This window comes from Pinus tabuliformis, chromosome 4_2, assembly GCF_031772625.1.
Source record: "Pinus tabuliformis cultivar Carrire ecotype Pingquan chromosome 4_2, CPIR1, whole genome shotgun sequence".
Taxonomy (NCBI): domain Eukaryota; kingdom Viridiplantae; phylum Streptophyta; class Pinopsida; order Pinales; family Pinaceae; genus Pinus; species Pinus tabuliformis.
In genome coordinates this window covers 602,449,044-602,475,610 of record NC_142304.1, presented here as the reverse complement: position 1 = coordinate 602,475,610, position 26,567 = coordinate 602,449,044, and the positions used below count along the sequence as shown (strand labels likewise).

The window sequence follows — 26,567 nt, the reverse complement described above, 5'->3', positions numbered from 1 at the left end:
CCCTCTCACGGCAGTTGGTTAGGCCCAGAAAATTAAATAGGTAGGCTTAGAAACAAATTAGATGTTATTTAGTATTCATTAATCATAGATTAGGGGATTTTTAGGTTCCCTATGAGTCCCACATCATATATTCTGTAGTGATATAGGGCAATTTTTTGCACTTAGGGTTCTCATGAACTAGGCATCTCTTAAACAGACCACCTTTATTCATCCAATAGTGAAATAAACAGTGCTTTCGTTCATAATAGGATTAATACATGACTGAATAGTCCCACAGTAAATAATGCTGATCAATAAGAACCCCAAACTCAATTTGTCTTCAACAATAGTTCTATCCTTAAGCAACGATCCCAGTCTAAACAAATTTAATTAATTCTGTTGCGCTCTCATTACAGCTGTACTAGTTCTCTGAAGTTACAAAAAACACAGGAAGAGACCCCCACATCTCACTGATCATGAAGATCACCTTGCATACAGTTCCAGCGTTCATATGATTAACAATGTTTTTACTTGCCCTATAAGTCGAGCTGGTGCTTTGTAGTGGACATTGAACTGCCTTCAAACCTCTTCGATCAGTTCTGGACGTCCTCCAAACTCCGCTTCAGGAGCTCGTCCTTCTCTTTAATGCCACGGAGCGGACAGAGAGGAATTAACCCCCTGCGTGAACTCAGAAACCAAACCATATCCACCTCAGCGCTTGATCGAGTTTGCCTCAGATCCGAACTCGTTATCTGTCTTGGTCCTCCTCAACAGTACCACGTGATTCCTCAGAAACCCTTCTTTACTCTGCTACAGGATCTGCACTTCAGCTCTGTAGTACTGACTTCAGAAACCTATTGTTTGTCACAGCAACTGGCCTGATCTACTACAGTGTTGGAAATATGGTAGCCATGGTCAGTATTTTCATCGTGAAAAAATTGGAAATTTTTGAATTTATTTTATGCCTCCCAAAATATTACTCAAGTCAACCTCCCTTTTGTTCAAGTCAGCTGGGCCCCTAAGAGGCGCCCATTTGACCCCCTTTGAAGGAGTAAAGGAGACCGCCTTTCCTGATTCGGCACATCAATTTCTCTCATGATGATATCTCTTGCAGCGCAGAAGAAAGGATGAGGGGGGCCGAAAATCAGAAGAAAGGAAGGAGGTCTTGGCACTTGACCTTGGTTGAAAGGATGAAGGGGGCCGAAAATCAGAAGAAAGGAAGGAGGGCTTGGCACTTTATCTTGGTTACTGGTTTGGTTGTTTTCTTGATGTTGTTACTTCTGATGTATTGATGAACACTGAACTCTCTCTCTCGCATAAGGAAAGATTTTTGGGTTTTCCCCTTGTGGGTTTTGCCCTACCATCGAGCCTAAATCTCTCTGTTTTTTGTCTCCTTGTCTCATGGTTACTTTACCGCTCTTTCATGTTTAAAATTTAAATGGTTGAAATTTTCTTTTGTATAACTGCTTAATGATATTGAATGAATGCTATGTGGAATTAATAGTAACTTATCATTGGAAATAGTTATCTGTTGAAGAAAATTGCTTCTAGTTTGTTTGCCCTAGAATTATCGAAGTACAGGACTCCGCAAAAACAATCACAGAGGAACTCGCTCCACCTCAGTGGGCTCGGATCACCAACCAAGTCACTACAAGAGTCCCAGATTATTACAATGATTCTACAACAATTTCGGTCTATCACAACCTACAGGGACCCTAAATTTGTTCCTCACTTGATCCCAGTATACACGGTCTGCCACAGGAGAAATTACAAAGCAAATTTGTATGCCTCAGTATTAGTTTGTCCCAGAATTTCATTTGACCTCTAGATCAACTCGCATGGGCCACAAACAGTGTTATCGGAACTGGGCCTACAAACCGGAATAGGCCTGTTCAGTTCCGAACCGGAATAGGCCAGTTCAGTTCCGAATCGGAATAGGCCGGTTCAGTACCGAACTGGTCAATTCTGTAACAGAACCGGCCAGTTCAGAACCGGTTCCGTGCAGAAAAATTTTGCCTTTTTTAAGAGTTGGTTGGCCCACTTCTTACTCTCCCCTAGGCTAGCCCAATATTCAAGCTTATGGCCCTCAGCCTAATAATCAAGCCTATGGCCCTAGTATTGCTATGCAATTCATGGTAATGTTAAATTCTTACAGTAAAAGTGTCATTTTCCTTAAATTTTCACTTTCATCATTTTCCTTAAATTTTCATTTTCATCATTTTACTTAAATTTTTAACATTACCATGAAATGACTCAAGATGTTTGAGAGTGGTTCCAACCTCATTGGATTTCATATGGAGAAAGTAGAATTTTATATTTCACTCAAAATCCAACAAACTTAACAATTTTTCAGGATTTTAAGATTGGGGGGATTGCAGCGTTTCCATTGTATTTTGTCATGTACAAGGGTATGGAACTAGCATATAATAAAGAGCACCAAGCCCTCTATGTACTTTGATGTTAGTGACATTGGTTGTTGAACTCCTCTACCATGACTCTAATAAAAATGTACCCATCACTCAAACAAAATCTTGATATGACATGCTACGTTTTTTCTATCTTATTTTAATGCCTAAATGGTTATATTGATGGCGAAGTCCCCATTATAGGCAATGGTTTTGATGATATGTTGGTATTTGTTGTAACATGATTTTTTTTTTATGCTAAAGGCCATCTAGAGCCTATTTGTTGATGTATTTTCGATTCATAGATGTTGCACTTGATGCTATTTCGGTTATGTGCACCCTTACATGCTATGTAAATGAGAACTTTTGCATATTTGTGTATAAATGGTTTTGACTCATATGGGATGCACATGAATATATATGTTCTTCTTTAAAATAGGAATATTTTATTTTTTTTGGTAAACCAGTTTTTCCCCGGTTTTTTACCAGTTCCGACTGGTCCTCAGTCCACAAGGTTTTTCGGTTTGATCACCATTTCGGTTCTGATAACATTGGCCACAAATGTACTTGAATTGTCTTGTTGCTTTGCCTGTCTTGATCAACATCCTCAGACCGGAAACTTCCTTTAATAATCTTACGCCAGAACAAGTCGACAATAGGAAAATAAAGAGTAAATAAGTTTATCAACTAGGGTGGAATCTTTCACCACCGAAATTGATAGGAGAAAAGGGGTCTTAAAACCTTCAAAGCCTCAGGAAAGAAAAACAGAGATAAATGATCCAATCAATGATACCCCAAATGAATTTCAACCCTCTTGTATTTATAGATTTCCTGAGGGGATTTTTTCTGCTTAACTGATTGGGTGAAGTTCACACCAAACCCCAACTTTGGGTTTCTTTGCCCAGCTGCCCCAAAACTTGCTCAAACATGGGTATTTTGGGGTTTTCCCCTTTATTGAGGACAATAGCATAGGGGGTCAATAGGCTACTTCGTCCCTTGGCTAATTAATCCCTTGGGGACTTTACATGTTTTGTTTCTGATGGTTTGGAATCTTTAAAATATGATTTTTTAATAAACTGTAAGTATCTTATGTATTTTCAAGTACACCAAGTCATTGAAATCACGTCAGTCCAAATCAGAATCCGAGCTGACCCTCAACCAATTCTGAGTCTGATTTTGAGTTTAAAAACTATGGTTCAAATATAGCTATAAATCAATATATAATAATAAATTAAATAGTTACGTTTAGAAACAAATTAGATGCCATTGTATCTTTACTGATCATAGATTAGGGGTTTTTAGGTTCCCTATGGATTCCAAGTCTTTCATGGCAGTTGGGTGGGCCCAGAAAATTAAATAGGTAGGCTTAAAAACAAATTATAAGTTATTGTCTAAGTCACAGGACACATCCTCCAAGGTGTCGTGTCCCGTATTTTACGTGTCAGACACGAAAACAGCCCTAAAATGTGCCGAAAACGTTTTTCATCGTGTCCTATAAAATGTAAAACGTATTCGCCGGTTTTCGTCCTGTCCTGCATCTAGAAAACGCGTATTCCGTTGATAGAAAACGTTGCCTGCATAAGCTGCAATTTTTTTTGAAAGAAACAAATAATTTTTGAGTGGGGCAGCTTAATGATCAAGTCTAGGCCCTAGTATTGATATGCTATTCATGGTAATGTTAAATTCTTAAAGTAAAAGTGACATTCTCCTTGATCATCATTTTCATCCTTTTACTTAAATTTTTAACATTACCATGAAATGACTCAGGATGTTTGAGAGTGGTTCCGCCCTCATTGGATTTCATATGGAGAAAGTAGAATTTTAGATTTCATTCAAAATGCAGCAAACTTATCAGTTTTTCAGGATTTCAGGATTGGGAGATTGTAATGTTTCCAGGTGATACCACCTGCCTGGGCTACCCCTGCCACCAGTAGAGGACGTGGTCTACCTCCTATAGCTCCTACTTCTATTTCTTCAGCTTCTAGAGCATAGCAAACTCCACTGCCAACTCCACCAGCACCAACATCTACATCTAGAGGGAAAGGGAAAGCTGTGGCATTTTCTCGCAAGAGGGGCAGAGGAAATCAATAGGATTAGACTTTAGTTATTTTCTTATGTGTTTGTAAGTTGTACATGAACAATGAACATTGAATATTCAAGAATCAAGACCAAGCATATCACATTCTAATTTCTAAATAGTAAATTTTGATTCTATTTATTTTTTTAAAGTGAACTATGAACTTTGAGAAGTAATTATATTTTAATTTGATTAGATAAGCTGCAACTTGCAATTTAATATGGATAAAAAACTATATTTCGGTATATATATATATATATATATATTTTATTAAATATATATAAAACGTCTACCCCGTGTCCTGTTTCTAGGTCGCTATGTTTCGTATTGAATACTCGTATTTACGTGTCCTCCGTGTCTCGTGTCCTCGTGTCATGTGACTTAGGTTATTGTGTATTCATTAATCATAGATTTGGGGGGTTTTAGGTTCCCTATGAGTCCCACATCATATATTCAGTATGGCTCAGGGTGTTGAAATGGCCTGAACCATACTGTACAGCATTTCCAAATTGTGAAATACAGTACAGTACGGCTCAGGGCATTTCTAAGCCATATCACACCTATTTGCCATTTCTGTGTGTATCAGATACTGGAATGCAGCCTTGGTAGGCATTTACTGCGACTTAAATTTGTAGTTACACCCAACATTATTTGTAGTCACAATATAGGCCCCACATAGTTGGGCATTGGTTCATATACCACAAATGCAGAGTCATTTTATACTTTTGACACCTTGATATACTAAGAGTCTACTTTTATCCATTTTCTATGTCCTTAGAAGATTATGTGTTGCTTAAAAGTTACATGTGCCTTGGGAGATTCTTCAGATGACCCTTCACTGGTGCCCTATATGCTGATATGTGTTTCAGTCAAGTTAACCACACTTTTGGTCATTTGCAGACATTAATAAATTTTCAATTTTGATTTTTTCTCTATTTTGATTTTTTCCCTTAAAAGCATTGTCGTCTATTACAGAAACACAATCAACTATGGAACTTCTGGTGACCATCTACTTTATATTTTGGATCGGCGAATTCAGTGGTGTACCAATTATGCTCTTAAACAACCCTGAAAATTATATTAGCTCAAACATATAGTAAAGTTAATGCACAGAAGCAAATACGCAGATGCCTACAACACATCATATATATTACCTCAGATCTGTACTTTCTTCTATGAACAAATGTTTGAGAGACATTGATGCAATAAGACAGCATTCCAGAAACATTATCACTCTTCACAATTGCCTCTTCCAACTTATCAAGCCTTCTGCATTCAAGTGCAATGCCCACCGCCTGCTGAAATTTGCTTTCCAAAATGCATCTGACAATATTATATCCCAAGATGTATCAGATATCAAGATTATTGATGCACTAGGAACACTTCCAGAGAAGTAGATGATATAAAGCTGAAATCATAAGAAATGTGATGATAAGTTAATCATGGGCTTCAATAAGGCATACTTCTCTAGCATTCTTTCTACAATTGTCTCTAGTCTAGGGTCCATCTGAAGTGTCCCTTCATTTGATTCTACTGCTTTGGTTCGGAAAGCTGCATACTCATCTATGGCTTTGGCTGAAAATTCAGACATATAAAAATCAGAGCATGTTAGCTGTAAAGGATCCAACATTGGCATACTGACGCTGATGGATTGCAAAATGAAGCACCCTAGGAATGCTGAATATCTGTAGGTAGCCTCTTCAAGCATCAGTTTCTTAGTATTTACCTATAGAGCATAGGGCTCTTGGTACTTACCAAGTAAAGTGTGCACATAATCTGAATCCTCTGAAACATTGAACAAGCTTCCAGCACCTAATGCATAGGATAAGGAATCATTTAATTCCCCGAGGTAATAGAAAACCTGGATTGGATAGCAAAAACGCATTAAGTTATACCATAACTCAAAAAGGAGGTGACAAAATCAAGTACACATATGCCAAAAGGCCTATGAATCAGGTATCCATAGTATCTAAAATTATGAAATCAAAAACATCGCTGCGAAAGTTATATCTTAAAAGTAAGTCAACTGCACATGCAAAAAGAAAAGTACAAGAATACAGTTTGCAGTTGTTCTCCACCTTTGAAACGACCAATGCAGCAAGTTGCCTTTGATCAAAGGCTTCATCTTCATATAAGCTTTCTCTGCATCATCAGAAATAAGTATAATTCAATACAGCATGGTATGAAGTATCTCTGCTCAAAGCCTCAATTAATAGTTTAACAAATTTTCTAATGTCACTCTGAAACCAAATCTTGGCAGCTTCTAAATATGATACAATTCAGGAAAAAGGCAAAGCAATTTTACAGTAATCAAACTGTAATTCTGCACTTAGCTAAGCACTAAACCCCAAACCCTGCAAAATTAAATATACAAACGCTGCATTCGTAAACGATATAGAATTTTAAAATTTTATCTATTTCATCATATTCCCCTCATGTAAATGGTGGAGAAATGTATTTCGATCAAAACATGGCATAAACTACAAATTTACAAAGAAAAAGATATTCTGAAATCAAAAGTACTAATCAAAATGGCAATCCACACTTTGAGGCTTATCAATAACAAAGAAAGTTGATAGTGTGAAGCTAATACAGGATATGAGATGAAAAACCTCAGATTGAACCCATCTTCCAACAATGCCTTTAGCAAATGAATCTCTCCTCTATTTATACATTTCCTCCCATATACATCCCAAATTAGGGTTTAAAAAGGTGAATGATAATTAGTAACTAAATCCTGTCCTCCTACCTAATGTGCACCCTCCTAGGCCTTCTTCTTAGGTGTTTAGCGCCTCTTTAACACTAGTGTACCTCTCGGAGAGCTCTATGTAGTATGACCCTCTCTTAGGTGATATAATCTTCCAATTGACCTTCCCTTAGCTTGGAGGTTCAAATTTGACATGGGACTTCTTTCCACTTTACGTAGATCCATTTGCCATGGGACTTCTTTCCACTTTACGTAGATCCATTTGCCATTTATCATCCTTCTATTTCTTCGAAGTATGCATTGGTTTTTTGTTTGAGGGGTTGGACCATGTCAACCATACCACATGTCATCTCCTCATGCAAAGAGCTCTCTTCCAAATACATAGAAAATGCTTCAAACAAAGTACCTTTGTCCCAAAACCCTCAAGGAGGAAATATGCCTCCACATATGTGGACTATACCTCAAAAAATATGTAATGCCTATAAATACACTTTTAGCATGCTAATGCTTTCTTGACATCACTCTTAAAAGGGGGTGGATAAGCAACAAAAACATGTTTTTAAAGCTTGGAGTGGATGCTCGTTTTTTTAACAGGAACAGGAATTTATGGAGAATCGGCAACTTCAAAAGATCAGCTGCCACTATCACACTAGATACAACTAATTCATAAATGCCACAAACGGACTGGATACAACATGTCTCTGTAGACTTGAACCCACACAGCTAGGGAAACGAATTGTTCACAAAATCGCTCGAGCTAAGATCCTTTGACTGAGTGGACACTACTCATTAAGTGACCTTTCATTGACCTTAAAAATACCATTAAACACCACACGACACCATTTCAAGCAAGGTGTTCCTCCATTAGCTTCTCCCCTTGCCACTTCTCATACTCCAATCCTTCCCCGAGTTAGGGTGTGTGCTCTCCCTGCCACGTGTCATGCTATGGATCTCTCTACAAGGCAAAGTGTTTCAGTTTCCCCCTGTGCTAGGTGAAGTGTTCGCCCAGTGCTATGTTGAAGCTTTACCTCGCCATAAGTCATCCCTTGAACACCTCTTGAGGTAGGGGCATTCATCATTCAGGTTTTGCTGCTTGCTCACATCCTCCATCTACAAGATCAACGGCACTAGGATCAACCGATAAACAAGGCTCCTCATCAATGATATAACAATAGATAATGTATGCCATGTAGCCATGCCTCCAAATAGGTGTCCAGTGTGCCCAAAGGGAATCTGCAACTGGAATGCATCTATGGACCATCATCTAATAAATCAACGATACTCCTTCCACATCCTTGTTCTTCCCAAGATGATGAAAAGTGCTTGGGCAAGATAGAACAAGATGCATAGCCTCCAAATCTCTCCCTACAACCTGTGGCTACCACTGAACTCCAAGGTACTTCCACCATTGTGCTGGTGACAGAAGAATGCCCAAAAACATGTGGATTAGGACATGCATTTTCAAGCAATTACAGGTCTCAAATCATTAGGCTATTGGCTAAGGATCCAACCATCCCATATTGATCATTGCAAGACCCTGTTCACACCCTTATTCTACAACTTTCTTATCTATCACTTTAGGGGGTGATTGAAGTCAATATTATATAACTCATTTCTGTGCACAGATAATTATCTGCCCAGATGAGAGGGCCTGCTTTCAAGGACCCCCTTACTACCTCTCTTAGGAGGGAGTGGTTGGCCCATGTAGCAACAAATGAAGTTTTCTACTTGGTCAAGCCCACCATAGGAAACAATCAAAATACCAAAGAAATAATTAGCGGGTTGTACCCTGGCTATCTAATGGTATTGTAAAAGTCCCGAGTCTGCAGTTAGGCCCTTCAGCAAGTAAGGCAGATTTGCACTAGAGTTGGGTGGCCATCAAGAATCAGAGAAGACCCACTCTTATAACTAAGGTAGACCATTTGGCATTCAACCTCAGGAGAATACCGTAAAAAACAGCATCACACCACACAGAAGTTGTTGGAATTCTACCAACTTTGCTTGTAAAAGGTTCAGTCAACTATAGGGATCCAGTTTAATTGTCCTAGTCTAATAGTCAGTATTACAGAGTTTGCATGTCTACTGCGGGGTTTTTCTTCTCGTTTGGCACAGCTGTAAACCGCCTATAGGTATGGCTGGGAGATTGTAAAATTTGCTACTTAACATAAATTTTAAAATGAAAAAATAAAATTTAAAATAAGGGACATGGGAAGGAACAAGAACGAAGCGGACATATGCATGAAGCTATTAGACTAGAGCGTATCTGGAGACCAAAAGTAGCTGAAAGAAAAATCAGATAAACTGAAGAGGACTGTCCATTTACAAGTGCATTAACAAGGATACGAGTAAACATTTTCAAGGAAAAGAACATCAAATGGGTATTGGAGAGATCTTAGCTATTTGTTTGAATATTTAATCGTGCTGCAACCTCGTCATATTAGTGTATATGTATGAAATTAATGACAAATTATTACTTAAATGTTAAAGCTTAGGTGGATGGTTCATATCTACCAAGCATGGTAACCAGAACCGGCCAGTGCAGACCAGTTATGGCTGGTTCAAGTATAAAATTATCTAACAGGACAGTTTTGTACTGCCTAGAACGGTGTACTCCAAGTAAAGGCAAGCTTATAATAACTGAAGAGAATCAGAACAGAAGTCACCAGCTTTGAAAATGTTGATTATTTAATTGTGCCGTAAAGCCATTGTATTAGTGTATATGTATGAAACTAAAGACAAATTATTACTTAAATGTTAGAGCATTAATAATGAATTAGTTGGGTAGTTCATTATCTACCAAACATGGTAATCAGAAACAGCCAGTGCAGACCAGTTCTGGCTGGTTCAAGTATAAACTTGTCCAACAGGACAGTTTTCTACTACCCAGACCAGCATACTTTGAGTAATGGAAAGCTTATAATAACTGTCAAAAGAATCAGAACAGAAGTCACCAGGTTTGTAAGTGTTGAATCATTTGGCCAACAAAGCAATTCTTCTGGTCTGTGGCAATTTAGAACCTAAATTGGGAAGCTTTCTACCCCATCACTTAAGCATTAATCCAAAGTTATGAAGCACTTTTGCATGAAAGATAAATTGCATGGTAATTCACATGGGAAGGTTAAATCTGATTCACACTGACCAAGAAACAATCAGTCTGCAGTACCCTCATGCACTCGGAAATTAAAGTGGGAGTAGGCTCATCAGTTGCTCCAGCGATTGAGTTTTATTACAGATGGGATAATGGATTTCATTTCAGGATTGAAGTTTGGGGATTTTTGGTGATTTCTAGGCCTGTAGCTCTTGGTTCTAATCTGTCCTGAATTGAATTGGGGCTCTGGATTGGACTCTAATTCTCTTGGACTGCCTTTGTGGGACACTAGCCCTGGTGGTTCACAGAATTGAGAATTTATGCTCTATTGGCTCTGATCTGAGTGGACCCCTGTGGCTCATTGCTTGGCTTGGGTGCTGTTGGTTTACATGCCTCAGGCCTTGATGAGCAGCGTGGCACAGGTTGTCTTGGCTCTGGTTTGTGTGGCTTGGAATGGTGGTCTGGTTGATCTGATACGTTCTGCTTCATTTCTCTTGTTCGGTGGTATGAAATTTGTCTGCTTACCTGAAAGCCCTATGGTTCCATCTGTGCGTATGTGCAAAAGGATAGTTCTTGGCTTACTGCTCTTCTTTCTCTATCTGAGGAAACTTTGGAGAGCAATCATACTGCAAGGCATTCTAGACTGTTAGCTGTGCATTGGGATAAGGGGTTATTTCAGGTGTTATGCAGAGTCTCCAATATCGATCACGGGCATCCTTGGAGATGACCATTGTATGAAACCACAAATATCCACAGAATTTTAAGAAGGAGGAAGAATTATATCACCGACAATAGGAAGTCAATTTCCTCAAGAGGTCAGAAATTCTGAATCTGCCTTCATACTGAAAACCACGCACAATGAAAAGAGACAAATTGAAGAACTACAAGCTCAGTCTGCTGGTCTATACTAGTAGTGGTCATCTAACTTCCTCTTCAAAGGACTGTCTGGTCTCTATAGATAGTAAACAGAAAGTGTTTTCGACAATTATCATATCTTTGTATTATTACATGACTAGTACAGCCGCAGCAACTTTCTAATACAAAATATACCCGTTCTTGTTAAAAATAAAGCAAATGGAAATCATGTCAAGCAAGCTGTGGTCAAGAAGTTAAATCAAAGCAACACTTGCAGTAATCAAACACAGGTCCAAAACCCCACACAGACATGCTGCTGCATTGAAGTAGCCAATAGAGTTACTAAATTGGTGACATGGCGGAAATATCAGCGACTGTGATGACCAATGAATGCTACGTATCTCAATAGGCAAGATCTGGTGCAGGTCTTGGGTAAATTCGGCAGAAGAGATTCCCCTCAATCGCGGCACATAAACCAAAGGTAGAACTCGAGCCAATATTGTTATTGAAAGGCCACTTAACAGGAAAATAAAACAGTAAATGTAGTTCAATTTTTCAAAACGTATTAGGAGATCAATTAAAATATTATAAATTAGGACTTTCAGCATTAGGTTTTCCTGTGTCATTTCAGCAGAGTTTGCCACCACTTTTTGCGGTCGGGTGACTGATTATATCTTTGTAATGTGATCATTATTCTGATCAGCAGAAGCATCATTTTCAAAAAAAATAAAAATTAAGAAATTAAATTATATTAAATAATTCAAATACCCGTAACATTTAGCCCTTGTTAACCTGTTAAACTTCCTGATGTAACAGAAGAGACCGTAACTTCATACCACTGTACTGAACTCCCTGAAACCCCAGGATTGTTCACCACATAAACAAGAGACAAGCAGACTAGCATTGTATTAAAACGCCATAATTCTATAACCCGCAAATGTCAAAATGCAATATAATAAGTTATTCATTTATGACAAAATAACTATAATGTAAACAACGATGGAATTAAGCCCTAGAAACATAACATACATTGTAGGGACGCTGGTAGAAATCTCGGGCCAGAAATTGTCGACGAGCCTGTTGAGATTTGTGAGCGCATGGAGTTTGAGAATAGGATGGTGTTCGTTTAGCATGGCCAGCAGCCCGCTGGCCGAGCTCACTGCAACCGTCGCCATAATCGATTCGAGTCGCTATTAAGCACGCCTGCCTCTTTCTGCGGCTTGATCAAACCCTCGCACTGAAAATTCCCGTACCACTGCAGATCTGAGCCCCCTGCTTGGGTTGCTGTGAAATATCGGAGGAACGATGCACTGAACTAACCTTGGACACTTGTGTCGGATTGTTTATGTTGCCAATCTCTCAGCCGGACGATCGACCGACCGAATGAGAACTAAACCAACGATCCAAGAATAACTTGGCGATGAAATAAAGGCCAAATTTTGAAAGGCGAATAAAGTGGACTTGTAACTTTGAGGGGTTATGAAAATGATGGTAACCCCATGGTGAGGTTTTCTTTCCTTTTTGCTTAATTTTTATTACGAGGGAATAGATTTTATAGTCACAAAGATGGTTTCACAGATAGATATATTTTCTAAAGATGGTTTCATAGATAGATATATTTTCTAGAAATAGAAATAGATTTAGATTATTTTAACGTCTATGAGGTTAAAGATAGTTTATGGGACAGATTGTTTCTTCATGTGCTTAATGTATTCGACCATTTTTCTGTGAAGCTTTAAAATAAATATTCTCAGCTTCTCGACAAACCCCTCACTAAATAGATTAGCCGAAGAGCTAGTTGTGAGCATATTTGCATAACTTTCCTTGTTGTCTTTGAAGGCCTCACATTCTAAAATAAAATGTTTTTCTATTTCCACTTTTCCGGAACAAAAAATGCATACTCTTTCCTCCCACACTTCTTTTGGCCTTTTACAGTGCCCTGTTCCACAACGGAGTTGATGAGAATTAGTCCTTAACTGAGCATTAAGAATTTTGGCTCTGCAAGAGATATTGGCCTCTATGTATGTTTTTGGTTGATGATTATGAGTGGGATTAAACACTTAAATATAGTACTTTTTCTTTCTTCCTAACTCCTTATCCCAAGTACGCTTATGGAACTTTCCCATAACAAAAGTTTTTATCTCTTTGTTGTTTATGGGACATGCGTTCAAGCAAATACCCCATTTACTAAACCATTCATTATTTTGTTGCATCCAAGTTTTTTTTCTCTTGCACAATCTATTATTAAAGACAACCTTAGGCCATCTACCCTCTTCCATTTGCTCAACTTTTTTTTAAATGCCTTATGACTCACACCATAGCAATTGCTTCAATAGGACCAGTCTCTGTTTCACTTAACAAGATAACATAAGGAACTACACTTTTAATCTTGAATTTGTTTGTAATCAAATGTTTCTGAACTTTCTCAATTTGTCTCCACTGCATGTCAAATGTACTGTTGGCCCATAGTTCACAACCATAGAGAATCATCGGAATCACTAGAAGCCCAAAAAGTAAATGGAGAAATAAGGAAACGGAGAAAAGTGAAGTTGAGTGCTAGTCAATTCATAGTTAATGAGTATATATCTAAATTTTTTTCAGATTTATTAAATTTTAAGAGTGAGCAAAAAAAAATTATTGTAAGAGTGTTTTTCATGTAGTTGGGAGGGTTTAATGATAACCTCCTCACCTCAATACAAGTCTTATTGTGACATAATGTTTATTAAGAGCTTTTATATTGATTATCTTGACTATGATGTTTTATTAGGAGTCTTTGTAAGGATTATCTTGGCTAAGTTGACTTTTTCTTGATTCTTGAGAAGAGGAAAAAATATTCAAAAAAAAAAAAAAAAAAGTGACCAAAATTTTTAAGATATAATTTTTTTAATGTAAAACTATAAAAATTAAAGCTTTTATGATGTAAATATTTTTGTTGAGTATAAAATTTTTAAAAAGTTTATATTGGGATAAATTTGATTTATTTAGATCTTTGATGTAGAGTTAATCTATATTAATTCTAAATAATATTATTTATATTTTCCTTGATGGGGGTGTTCATGTGTTTAAAGAGGGGACTTTGGGGGTTGTGCCTGCCACCTTCGGACGTGATGTGCATTAATGAAGGGGAGATACAGCCAACGCCTTAAATGCATTCGCATGCAAAATACCAGATGGTTATGACTCATTATATATATGCCCAAATGAAGTTTCAAGAAGTTGCTTACGATGGTTTGAGTGGAGGCGAGGGTAGGTCCTCGTCCTCCCTATTCAGCTGGTAGTGAAGGGAGCTTTGTGTTCGAGCTTTGGGTTCGTGATTGTGACGGTGAAGATAGAGTTCACTAGCCTGCGAAGGTGTTGGCGGTAGCAGTGGAGTTTCCTTGGAGTTGTGGTTTGTGTCTAGATGCTTGAAACCTTGGTGTAGGGTGGGCTAGTGTGGGTGTCACTTGTAACCCCTTGCGTTGGAACTCATGTTGAATACTTCCTTTGTATATCAATTTGTTTTAAATTTGGTTCTGTGGTAGGGTCTGAGGTGATAGGTCTAATTTCTTTGGGCCTAGGGACTTTGTTTTAGTCTTCTTATTGGGGTCGGGATGGTTTGGCAGCCTATACATTTGGGCTAGTTACTATAGTTTGTGTTAATTATGGTGGTTGTCGTCATACGAAATGTAAGTAGTGGGTTGAAGGGCTCTTATGGGTTGGTTTGCTTGGGTGTCTAAGAGTTTTATGTGATCATGGTTCATTGTTCTATGTGAGTTTGAGTATTTGCTTAATGGTGTTGGGGAATGGGCCCTCTGCAAAGGTTGTTATGACCTATGCTCAACACTTTGGTGCTTCATTCGAGTTTGAGGTATGTGTCCTGAGGTTTGGGGACGATTAAGTGGGTTGGAACTCTAATTTTGTGGTGGATGTGTCTCACTTTATATCTTGTTTTTTCAGAGGCAAAGATATTTGTAGTAATTACTCCAGGTGTGCCCACCCGGTCTCAGTCATGCCACCAAGACAGCGAATGCATTGTAGGCGGGGGGTAGGGGGTAGTGGTCCACAAAGGAAAAGAGGAGTGAGACTCTTCACTCATGACTCGACTGCCACATACTTCAATGTAGTTCCGCCAGAAACAAGAAAGGAGATACAAAAATTTGAGACTCGAGTTGGGGTGGAGTGACAATCCCACTCTAATTCAGAAAGCTTGGAGGATATGTTGACTTGGTTCTTGACCCTAGGCACACCAGAGGAAGGAAGAAGCAATATCTAAATTTTGTGACCTTACATTGGCAAATGAAGACTTTGTTGGGATTGGTCCTGAAAAACAAGCAAGTGGAGTTGTATAACATCTTCCCCTCCCTGAAAGACATAAAAAGGATGCATAGAAATCAATGCTTCTACTTGGACAAGATTGATTCTCGCCTTGTTCATGTGGAGGGGCATATTGCATGTGAATCTAATAGTGGGGATTCGCCAAATCCACTAGGTTTGAGCATATGGATGCCAACAACAATTATGTCCTCAAATAATGATTAAATTTCATATTTATCTATTTTGTAGTTCTATGACCTCAAAGTTTTGGTTTCACCGAGCCATAAGGGTTTTCAAATTTATGATGCATTCAAGCTATAGTAATCTATTGCAGATATGGCGTAGTGCTAGGTTTTGTGAATTTTGTAACCAATGTTATATGGAGAAATGCAAACCTGCTAGTGTTAGGAGTAATGGTTTGAGGAAGATTATAATTCTCATATTGCAATCTAGCAAAATTATGTAATCATATTTCTTTTTGGCATACAAAGTATCAATTTACAACAAATAAATAAATTATTGTTATTTATATTTATATAAATTTCTCACACACACAGACACACATATATATATTTTTAATTCTCGTAATATATATCATTACATATATTTGTGTTTCACAATTTTCTTGCACACATTTTATATCGTTTTTAATTTAATTTTTTAACGTGATATATATATATATAACTTAGAGAAAAAAGTTTGTTGTAAGTATTAAGTGCTTATATACTTATTAATAAATTTCAATATGAAATTTCAAAATGTAATAGTTATGAACATGATCATTATTTTAATTTACATAATAAATGGTTTTTTATATCAAAATTTTTTTACTTTTAATGATATGTTTAGTAATTAAATTTCTTAAATTTTTATGTTTTTTCTTAGGAAAATTTGTAATTTTATTAATGAAAACAAAATTATATGTTGTAGATGCTTGTAAAGCATTCATCAAGCTAGTCAAGACTTGTGATCACATAGCCAAAACAAACAAACTATCTTATTAGAAACAAGTTACCTTTTTCTCCACTTCTTCTTTTCTACTTTATGTCATTCTCCTTTAGATGGAGTGGTTGATACAAGAGCTAGCTGGATCTCTTTGTCCATTTTCGGAATTTCCTTATCTAAATCCGAGCTTTCTGAGATGTGTTGATGTTTGTATCCTCCCATTTCCTTTGACTCAGGTCTCCCCTTCTGGTGTGTTATGGGAACTGGTATTGATGAGGCTTCATGATTTGTTTCCTCCTTTTCTACATTTTCTTGTGGATTATGGACTTCTTCATTAGTAAAGGGACCCATTTCTTCTTCGTCTTGGTCATCTTTGGGCGAATGCTCAGGAAATTGCCATCCTTTGGGTTGTTTTCTGATTTCTTCTTCCTTTATGGCTCTTTCTTGGCCTCGGGACATTTATTTTGTAGATGTCATGTCTATCGGCATATTCAGCATCTAAATGTCGTGTTTTCAAAATCGAGAAATTGTGTCCAACGCTGCTTGTTGTGAGTCAAGAGGAGGCGATCTGGCAATCCTTTGCTGAGATCCACCTCCACACAGATTCTGGTGAAAGTGAAAATTAATTCTTCAACTCTTTCTGTATCTGTCTTTATGTATTGCCCTAAGAGATTCCCAATGTCTTCTAGTATTTTATGATGCCAGAAATGTATGGGAAGATTATGCAGCTTAACCCAAACCGACATTTTTTTGTATTTGTGTCAAATTTTGGGGACCATGGAGTAACAAAAAGTCTCGTAGTTCCCCAAAACCATGGGCCTTCTTGCATAATATATTCTCGTTCCTCCAATGATACAAACTTTACTATGAAGAAGTCTTTGGAGCAGAGGTGGATCTCAAAGTTTATTATCCAATTTGCGAATGTCCATGAAAAAGATTCATTGGTTTTGGAAAAAAATTGTTGAATCTACATATCATGGATTGGGCTTCATATGTTGAGCATAAATCTTTTGTTTCTGATAGATCTACAGTGAATGTTGGGACTTGATTCAGTGGTTCCACTATATAGGGGTTGGGAATATTATGTGTATGTTCTGGATTTGTGGAAGCAATCAGTTTTCCATTTAGAATGTCTTTGAAAGACAAGCCTCCTTGATTCAACGTTGGTCCTTTGGGAAGACTAGATCTAGACTCACCCCTTGCACCCTTTGATTTTCTCGATTCGGAGGATCCTCCCTAAAGTCTCAAATTTAAAAATATGGTGGAGGATGGAGTGACATTATAATCTTGTATCTCCAACTCATCCTGCATTGATTTGCCTTCGCAAATCAGGCTTTGAAGCATTATCGAATAACCTAGGGTATGTAGGATATTTTGCTTCAGATTGTTAACCCTTTCAGAAGCCCGAACCCAAAAAATAATTGATTTTCCAACATGAGTTTTGATAAATACTTGGAATGATGTATGTGATTCCAGATCCAAAGTCCTTTCTTGACAATCATGTGTGTCAATATCTCGATTTGTGTCAAAGTACAAATTTGAGAGACTTTGAGGAGGTTGTGGCGAGAAGAATAATCTCATAAGCGAGATCCAATCCTCAAGAAACCTCATACCAATTAAAAAGAATATTTGATCTGTCGAGTTGCACCGCAGATCCAACTCCAATCCTCCTTTTTGACTGCTCAGTGTCCACAGTGAGATGATAATCTCTCGATCCAACTGATTTGGTTATGGATCTACTATTGGGGCCATTCCAAAAGAATAATTCACTACTGCACTCGCGGCTAAATGACTATTTGATTAGTTTAATGCCTCACCTGAGGGAAGAGATAATTCGGGCTATGACTTCTAATCGAGGTGCGAGTCTGTCAAAAGTGGTTCCAGATCTGGCACAGATCTGCATCTCTCTTGACCTTCGTTTAACCCATCCTACAATGTGATGGCCCTTTGCGTGCACAGTGAATCCACTACCATCGTTCCTCCACTCCAATCTAATCTTCGGATCCACCCAACACACTCTTTTTGGTTCCATGATGGCGCTGCTGCGACCTGACCCAGAGAAAAACTTGCTGAAATGAAAGCCATTGCTCTTGGTCCTAAATTTTGATGTTATTAATCAAATGTTTTGAAATATCATGATTACTAATATGAATTATTATTAAAATATATTTTAATGTGATATGCATATATTTTTTTAATGAAATGGGTAGAGATTTGTATTATTAAAAAAATATGGATTACAAGGCCAGAACCTTTACATATTCCAATATTCCTTGCATGTTTGAGATTTGAGCATAGAGGCTCAATCCAAACCCTCAAACAAGTTCCCCATGAAACAAAAACTTTAGTTCCTTCAGAACTAATTTTTTTCCAAAAAACCTCGAAAATTATAATAGCCTCGATTAAAAGTCCATGTAATAAAGTTAATAAAGGCAAAATAAGACCAAGGTCATGGGACACATATTCCAAGTTGAATGTTGGGCAAAATATCATTGTGGGTGTTCATTTGGTTTATTATGGCTAAGGAAATTGACAAAGGCAATGGCAAAGGCATTGAAAAGGCAAAGAGACATTAATTGGAATTTGTTTATGAAAATAATGGAAAATAGGAGAAAAGGAAGATGAAAGGTCACATGTTGCATGTGAGGAGGAAAATGAAGGAAAAATAGAGGAAATTGAAGAAAATAGAGACCTTAATGATAAAAAGGCTTATGAGGATCAGTTCACAACCTTTTTTCAGTTCAGTTTTGGAGCTCTCTCTCTATTCTCTCTCTCTCATACTCTTGCACACTTAGAGCATTATTGGAGCACTCTATCATTGGGGAAAGGAAGGCAAAGGAAGGACAAGAAAGCAAAGGAAAGCAAGGATCAAGCAAGGAAGAGTAGAATCAAGTGGCTACAGTGGGATTACTTTGCAGTTATCGAGTTGCGTGTATGGTTTCCTTACTAGTTTTGGCATGCATGTGTATATTTGGTTCTCGTGTTGTCATTGGCATGGTTTTTTCCAAGTGTGACAGTGGTTTCAGCTTTGCCATACCATTTTTGTATGGCCATGATGTGATGGGGTTCTTTCATTTGGTTGAGCTTGGATTGTCATATGGTTTTTGGAACTGGGTGAGGTGGTCTTAGGAAAAATTCCCCAAGGGCCTAGAAATCCCTTGACCAGTAATGGCGAGATATGCCGTAAAGCCTGAGGGTGGAGACAAGAAAATTCCTCAAGGTATTAGTGAAGAAACCCGAAGGTATCCATGCTTTTTTAGGGCTTAGTGATCCCTTGATTGGTTTTAGTGGGATTGCGGTAAAGCCTAGTAGTGTATGTTTTTGTTTGGGCCTAGGAATCCCTTGGTCGGTAATGGCGAGATTGCGGTAAATCTTGGTTGTATAGGTGAGGATTTCGGGCCTAGAAATCCCTTGACCGGTAACAACGGGATATGCAATAAAGCTTGAGGAAGCCCTGGTTTTTTTGTTGTGAGTCCCACATTCATGCTTGGAATATGGCACGGGGGTGATTGACTGAAAGAAATATTTGGTTCAACCCAATCTACGGTCTGGTGGTGTGTGGAAGTCCCTGAATTGGTTGGATTTTGCATATGTTAATAAGAAATCTTTTCCTCTTGCATTTTGAGTATTTATACTTGTTATTACGTGGCTTTGGTGGTTGTTCTATCACTGTTATTATTCTGGTTATATGTTGGTTATAAGCATGGTATGACATAATTTAGTTATGGTTGTCATCATGTTTTGATTGGTAAATGAATGGTTAATGAATGTATGACCTAATAGATGATAATGATATTATTATGAGAGGGCATAAGACATTCTTGACGATTTTCAAATAAGTATGAGACCCCTATGTTCATATATGTAATTATGACTTATAGGCTACATGTTCACTATGTGTTTGGCAGAATGGTTGTCTTAATTGGGCCTTATTAGGCCTGGTTCTTGTCTAAGTTTTGCATTAATGGTTTTGTCCTTCTATCATTCATCATTATGGAAAGTTTTATCAAGTTTTGGGTAGAGAGTTGGATCCTAGCCCTGAAAAAGTGGCTCAGATCTCGAGGTTGCATGCACAGAACTTGGTAATTTAGACTATAGTTGCTAGGAGGTAGGGTTATCCATGTGACTAGAGGCTTACATTCGCTAGCTTGCCTTGTTGTGCAAGCGACTAGGAGTCCAAATCCATGAAAAAGCAGTCTAGCTCAAGGTCTGGGCACCTGGAGTGGTTGTTTAGCTTATGGGGGTCTTGTAGCTCCTGAGGGGGGTTGGTAAAGTTTTAGTTCGACAATTCCACTTCATTAACTGTACCTAGGAGGTGAGTCATATCATAGTAACTCTTCATCACATATACCGGTGAACTTGGTTAAGTGTGTGAGGAGGGTGTTACAGGGTGGTATAAGAGCTCACAAGTTCAACACTTTGACTGAATGGGCGAAATGTGTTTGTCATGCATGCATGGCGGTTGTATATGCATTTGTTATGCATGTTAGTGTTTATATGTTTTTTATGCATGCATTGTTATGGTCGTGGTTGTCGTGCAAGAGGTCATGATATGCAATTGGTATTGTCATGCATGAGGTCGATATATTGTTATGATTATACATGTATCGTGCTAATCTGGTTGATCTTTCAATGAGATAGCCTCCCCTGAACTTCATTGAGGTATGTTGGGTATGTTTATATTTTGTTTTAGGTGACATGGTATACTTGTAGGAGAAGAAGATCAATGATGACTAGCAAATTAGTGGATTACAATTCACGAGATTCTCCCTATAGATTAGATGAGCAACATGGTGATGAGTACTCCCCTCACATAGCAGACGCATTAAGGAGTTTGAAAGTAGAGATAAGAAGTTGTAAAGCAGATAATGATAGGATCATTCAGTCATAAGAGAGGCTTGCCAGGGCATAGGAGAAACAAGTAGAGGTTAATGCAGTTATCCTTTAGAGTTTGGTAGACTTACAAATATATGGACCACTTAGGATCAGTCATGGATAGGAGGACAAGACTAATAGAGCATATGGTAGCAAGTCTCATGGTGGGCACAGGTCGGATAGAGACGACATTGTCAGAGATGGCAGGTTCTTGAATACACCTGATAGGAGAGGCAATGGACATAGGCTTTACTCTAGTTCTGGTTCAGACAAGCATCATGGTCATCATCCTTACAGGAGGAGTGACAGGGGATATTTGCAGAATGAGTTCAAAAAATCCAAGCCACCTACATTTGATGGAGATTTAAAGGAGCAAGAAGATGCAGAGGCATGGTTACTTGGGATGAAAAAGTTCTTTGAGTTACATGATTACACTAAGAACATGAAGGTCGGGATAGCTATTTTTAGCCTCAAAGGGAAAGCAAACATCTGGTGGGAAGATGTGAAGCAGGTCAGAGACATCAATACAGAGGAGTTGAGTTAGCATGAATTTTAGAGACTCTTCAAGAAGAAGTAATTGTCAAAGAGGTATTATGACAGTAACGCCAAGGAGTTATATGAGATAAATATGGGATCAATGATAGATGAGGAGTACATGACTAAGTTCTTGGAGTTATTGAGGTATGTGCTGTGTGAAGCATATTGTCACGAGTATATTATTGGTTACATGTTGTGATATGTCACTTACATGTGTCATTTTGTATGCTTGGTTACATTCTCATATGTTTGGTTACATTGTTGCATGCTTGATTACATGTATCATTCTTGTAGGTTTGATTACAAGTATTGTCGTTCATGCTTGATCCTATGCATTCATGCATGTGTGTGGTCGATTACGCATTGCTTATGCATGTTAATGTTTGCATGTGGTCAAGTATACAATGGTGTTATGGTTGTTATTGTCATGCATGTAGTCATGGTATGTGTGTAGTTGATATGGTCATGCATTGATGACTAGACTTTAGCTAGACCGATGGTTACATGGTTATGTGCTTATGTATCATATGTCTATATGATGTTATGATTATGTTATACATGTATCACGTCGATTTGATGATCTTGCACATGATATATCCTCCCCGAATTATGTTAAGGTACATTGGTTTATTGTGATTTGGTTTCGTTGACACAGTATGCCTTGCAAGAAGGAGATCAAATAGCTAGCAAGATGGTAGACTACAAAGACTCTCCCTGTGAATCAAATGAGAAGTGTGGTGTTGGGCTCTCTTCTGATTTGGAAGATACTTTGAAAATCTTGAAGGAAGGAATAAGGAGTTGTAAGGCAGACAATGACAAAATCATGCAGGCACAAGAGAAGCAAGTAGAGGTTTGCAATACTACTTCAGACTTTGTCATAATTGCAACAACAGGGACCACTTCGGATCAACCATGAGCAGGAGGACAGAACTAATGGGGCATATGGCAGCAAGTCTTATGGTGGTCACAGGTCAGACAAAGATGACACGATCAGAGATGGCAGGTTGTTGGACACTCCGGATAGGAGAGGTGATAGACACAGGTACTATTCTAGTTCTGGTTCAGACATGCATCATGATCGTCATCGTTATCATCCTTACAGGAGGAGTGATAGGGGATACTTGTCGGATGAGTTTAAGAAAGCAAAGCCACCTACCTTTGATGGAGAGATGAAGAAATCATAGGATGCAGAGGCATGGTTGCTTGGTATGAGGAAGTTCTTCAAATTGCATGATTATTTAGAAAACATGAAAGCAAAGATAGCCACTTTTAGTCTCAAAGGTAAAGTAGATATTTGGTGGGAAGATGTGAAGAATGTTAAAGGTATACATGAAGACGATTTGACTTTGCATGAGTTTGAGAAGCTCTTAAAGAAGAAGCTCTTATAGAGCATACGGTAGCAAGTCTCATGGTGGGCACAGGTCAGATAGAGACGACATTGTCAGAGATGGCAGGTTCTTGGATACACCTGATAGGAGAGGCAATGGACATAGGCTTTACTCTAGTTCTGGTTCAGACAAGCATCATGTTCATCATCCTTACAGGAGGAGTGACAGGGGATATTTGCAGAATGAGTTCAAAAAATCCAAGCCACCTACATTTGATGGAGAGTTAAAGGAGCGAGAAGATGCAGAGGCATGGTTACTTGGGATGAAAAAGTTCTTTGAGTTACATGATTACACTAAGAACATGAAGGTCGGGATAGCTATTTTTAGCCTCAAGGGGAAAGCAAACATCTGGTGGGAAGATGTGAAGCAGGTCAGAGACATCAATACAGAGGAGTTGAGTTAGCATGAATTTTAGAGACTCTTTAAGAAGAAGTAATTGTCAAAGAGGTATTATGACAGTAACGCCAAGGAGTTATATGAGATAAATATGGGATCAATGATAGATGAGGAGTACATGACTAAGTTCTTGGAGTAATTGAGGTATGTGTTGTGTGAAGAATATTGTCACAAGTATATTATTGGTTACATGTTGTGATATGTCACTTACATGTGTCATTTTGTATGCTTGGTTACATTCTCATATGTTTGGTTACATTGTTGCATGCTTGATTACATGTATCATTCTTGTAGGTTTGATTACAAGTATTGTCGTTCATGCTTGATCCTATGCATTCATGCATGTGTGTGGTCGATTACGCATTGCTTATGCATGTTAATGTTTGCATGTGGTCAAGTATACAATGGTGTTATGGTTGTTATTGTCATGCATGTAGTCATGGTATGTGTGTAGTTGATATGGTCATGCATTGATGACTAGACTTTAGCTAGACCGATGGTTACATGGTTATGTGCTTATGTATCATATGTCTATATGATGTTATGATTATGTTATACATGTATCACATCGATTTGATGATCTTGCACATGATATATCCTCCCCAAATTATGTTAAGGTACATTGGTTTATTGTGATTTGGTTTCACTAACACAGTACGCCTTGCAAGAAGGAGATCAAATAGCTAGCAAGATAGTAGACTACAAAGACTCTCCCTGTGAATCAAATGAGAAGTGTGGTGTTGGGCTCTCTTCTGATTTGGAAGATACTTTGAAAATCTTGAAGGAAGGAATAAGGAGTTGTAAGGCAGACAATGAAAAAATCATGCAGGCACAAGAGAAGCAAGTAGAGGTTTGCAATACTACTTCAGACTTTGTCAGAATTGCAACAACAGGTACCACTTCAGATCAGCCATGAGCAGGAGGATGGAACTAATGGGGCATATGGCAGCAAGTCTTATGGTGGTCACAGGTCAGAAAAAGATGACACGATCATAGATGGCAGGTTGTTGGACACTCCGGATAGGAGAGGTGATAGATACAGGTACTATTCTAGTTCTGGTTCAGACATGCATCATGATCGTCATCGTTATCATCCTTACAGGAGGAGTGATAGGGGATACTTGTCGGATGAGTTTAAGAAAGCAAAGCCACCTACCTTTGATGGAGAGATGAAGAAATCATAGGATGCAGAGGCATGGTTGCTTGGTATGAGGAAGTTCTTCAAATTGCATGATTATTTAGAAAACATGAAAGCAAAGATAGCCACTTTCAGTCTCAAAGGTAAAGTAGATATTTGGTGGGAAGATGTGAAGAATGTTAAAGGTATACATGAGGACGATTTGACTTGGCATGAGTTTGAGAGGCTCTTCAAGAAGAAGTATTTGTCGGAAAGATACTTTGATGACAGAGCTAAGGATTTTTATGAGTTGCGGATGGGTTCCATGACATATGATGAGTATACTAGCAGGTTCTTCGACCTGTTGAGATATATGCCTTACCTCAAGGAGGAGAAGGCCAAGGTTCAGAGATTCATCAATGGAAGTAGCATATAGAGACCAAATTGAGTTAAATGAGCCTAAATCGTTGGAGGAGGCCATCTGAAAGTTGAAACATTGTTATGAGCAATCGAAGCACAAAGTTGAGCCTAAGTGTGACTTGAAAAGAACTGAGAAAGCTAAAGGAAAATGGCCACCAAAGCGAGGAAGACCTCAAGATACAAGTGAGAAAGAAAACGTAGTTTCTTACAATAAGTTCAATACAAGTGAGAAAGGACATGGAGAGCAGTAGGTTAGAGGCGGTGGCAGGGAACCATTGCAGTGTTGGATATGTGATAAGGATCATTGTAAGAGGGATTGTCCGCAGTATCAAAGTGATGGTAGACCTCAGATCTATAGTGCTCAAGAGGTGCATATAGTTGGTGATGTTGGTTATATCATTCCTTGTATCTATGCAGTTGTGGAGAACAGGCAGGCGGATCATCAATCATCTATCGTTGAGATGGACAAAAAGCTTTGTGATCAAGTTGTTTCTGTTTTTATTGATCCTGGATCTAACTATAGTTATATTAATCTTGAACTGGTGGATAAGTGTGGTTTGAGAAAAGAAGTGCATGTAGAATCTTGGTTGGTTTAGTTGGCTATAGGTACAAATAAGAGAGTTTACCATTGGGTAAGAGCTTGTGCATTTGAGTTAAATGGTATGCCTACATCAACACATTTGGATGTACTGCCATTGGGTTCATATAGTATGTTTTTGGGTATGGATTGGTTGTACCTTCACAAAACCAAAGTGGATTTCTTCGACAAGGCCATTGAGTGTGTGGATGATAGTGGGGAAAAGAGAACTTTGCCGGGGAATAAGAAGCCTACATTAGTGAGGATGGTTATCGATATGCAATCTAAGCATAGTTGCAGAAAAGATTGTGTGATGGTTGCAGTGCACATTTCTAGTGACAAAGGTAAGGAAGTTTGTGATGCAGATGTTTTGAGCAGATACCCAGTTCTACAATGGTTTCAAGATGTATTCCTTAAGGACATTACAGAGTTGCCACCTCTCAGGGAGGTATACTTTTCTATTGAGTTAGTGCTAGGGGTAGCTCCGACATCAAAGGCACCTTACCGGATGAGCACACCTAAGTTGGTAGAGTTGAAGTTGTAGTTAAAGGAGACGCTTGATAAGGGATACATTAGGCCAAGTGTATCGCCTTGGGGTGCACTAGTGTTGCTCGTAAAGAAGAAAGATGGCACTCTCATATTGCGCATTGACTATAAGCAACTGAAAAAGGTAACGATTAAGAACATGTACTCATTGCCAATGAATGATGATTTGTTTGATCAGTTGAGCAACAGTGTTCTCTGAGATCAGCTTGAGATCGAGATACGATTAGGTACGCATCAAGGAAGAAGATATCTTCAAGACTACGTTCAGGACCAGGTATCTGCATTATGAGTTTGTTGTAGTTCCATTCGGTTTGACTAATGCTCCAGCCACATTTATGGGTTTAATGAATAGTGTGTTGCAT

At 38.3% G+C, this 26,567-nt stretch overlaps 1 protein-coding gene across 1 annotated transcript in view; it reads right to left on the bottom strand.

Annotated features, from left to right (window-relative positions):
• LOC149170727 (26S proteasome non-ATPase regulatory subunit 1 homolog A-like) overlaps nucleotides 1-12,534 on the bottom strand; it is a 67,791-nt gene extending 55,257 nt beyond the window's left edge. The window contains exons 1-5 of the mRNA XM_089423999.1: nucleotides 12,141-12,534; nucleotides 6,540-6,603; nucleotides 6,217-6,322; nucleotides 5,925-6,036; nucleotides 5,616-5,784 (exon numbers count right to left, since the gene is read on the bottom strand). Coding sequence (XP_089280125.1) covers nucleotides 5,616-5,784; nucleotides 5,925-6,036; nucleotides 6,217-6,322; nucleotides 6,540-6,603; nucleotides 12,141-12,286 — 597 coding nt within the window. The 5' untranslated portion in view covers nucleotides 12,287-12,534. The remainder of the gene's footprint in view (nucleotides 1-5,615; nucleotides 5,785-5,924; nucleotides 6,037-6,216; nucleotides 6,323-6,539; nucleotides 6,604-12,140) is intronic.
• Nucleotides 12,535-26,567: the final 14,033 nt, after the last annotated feature.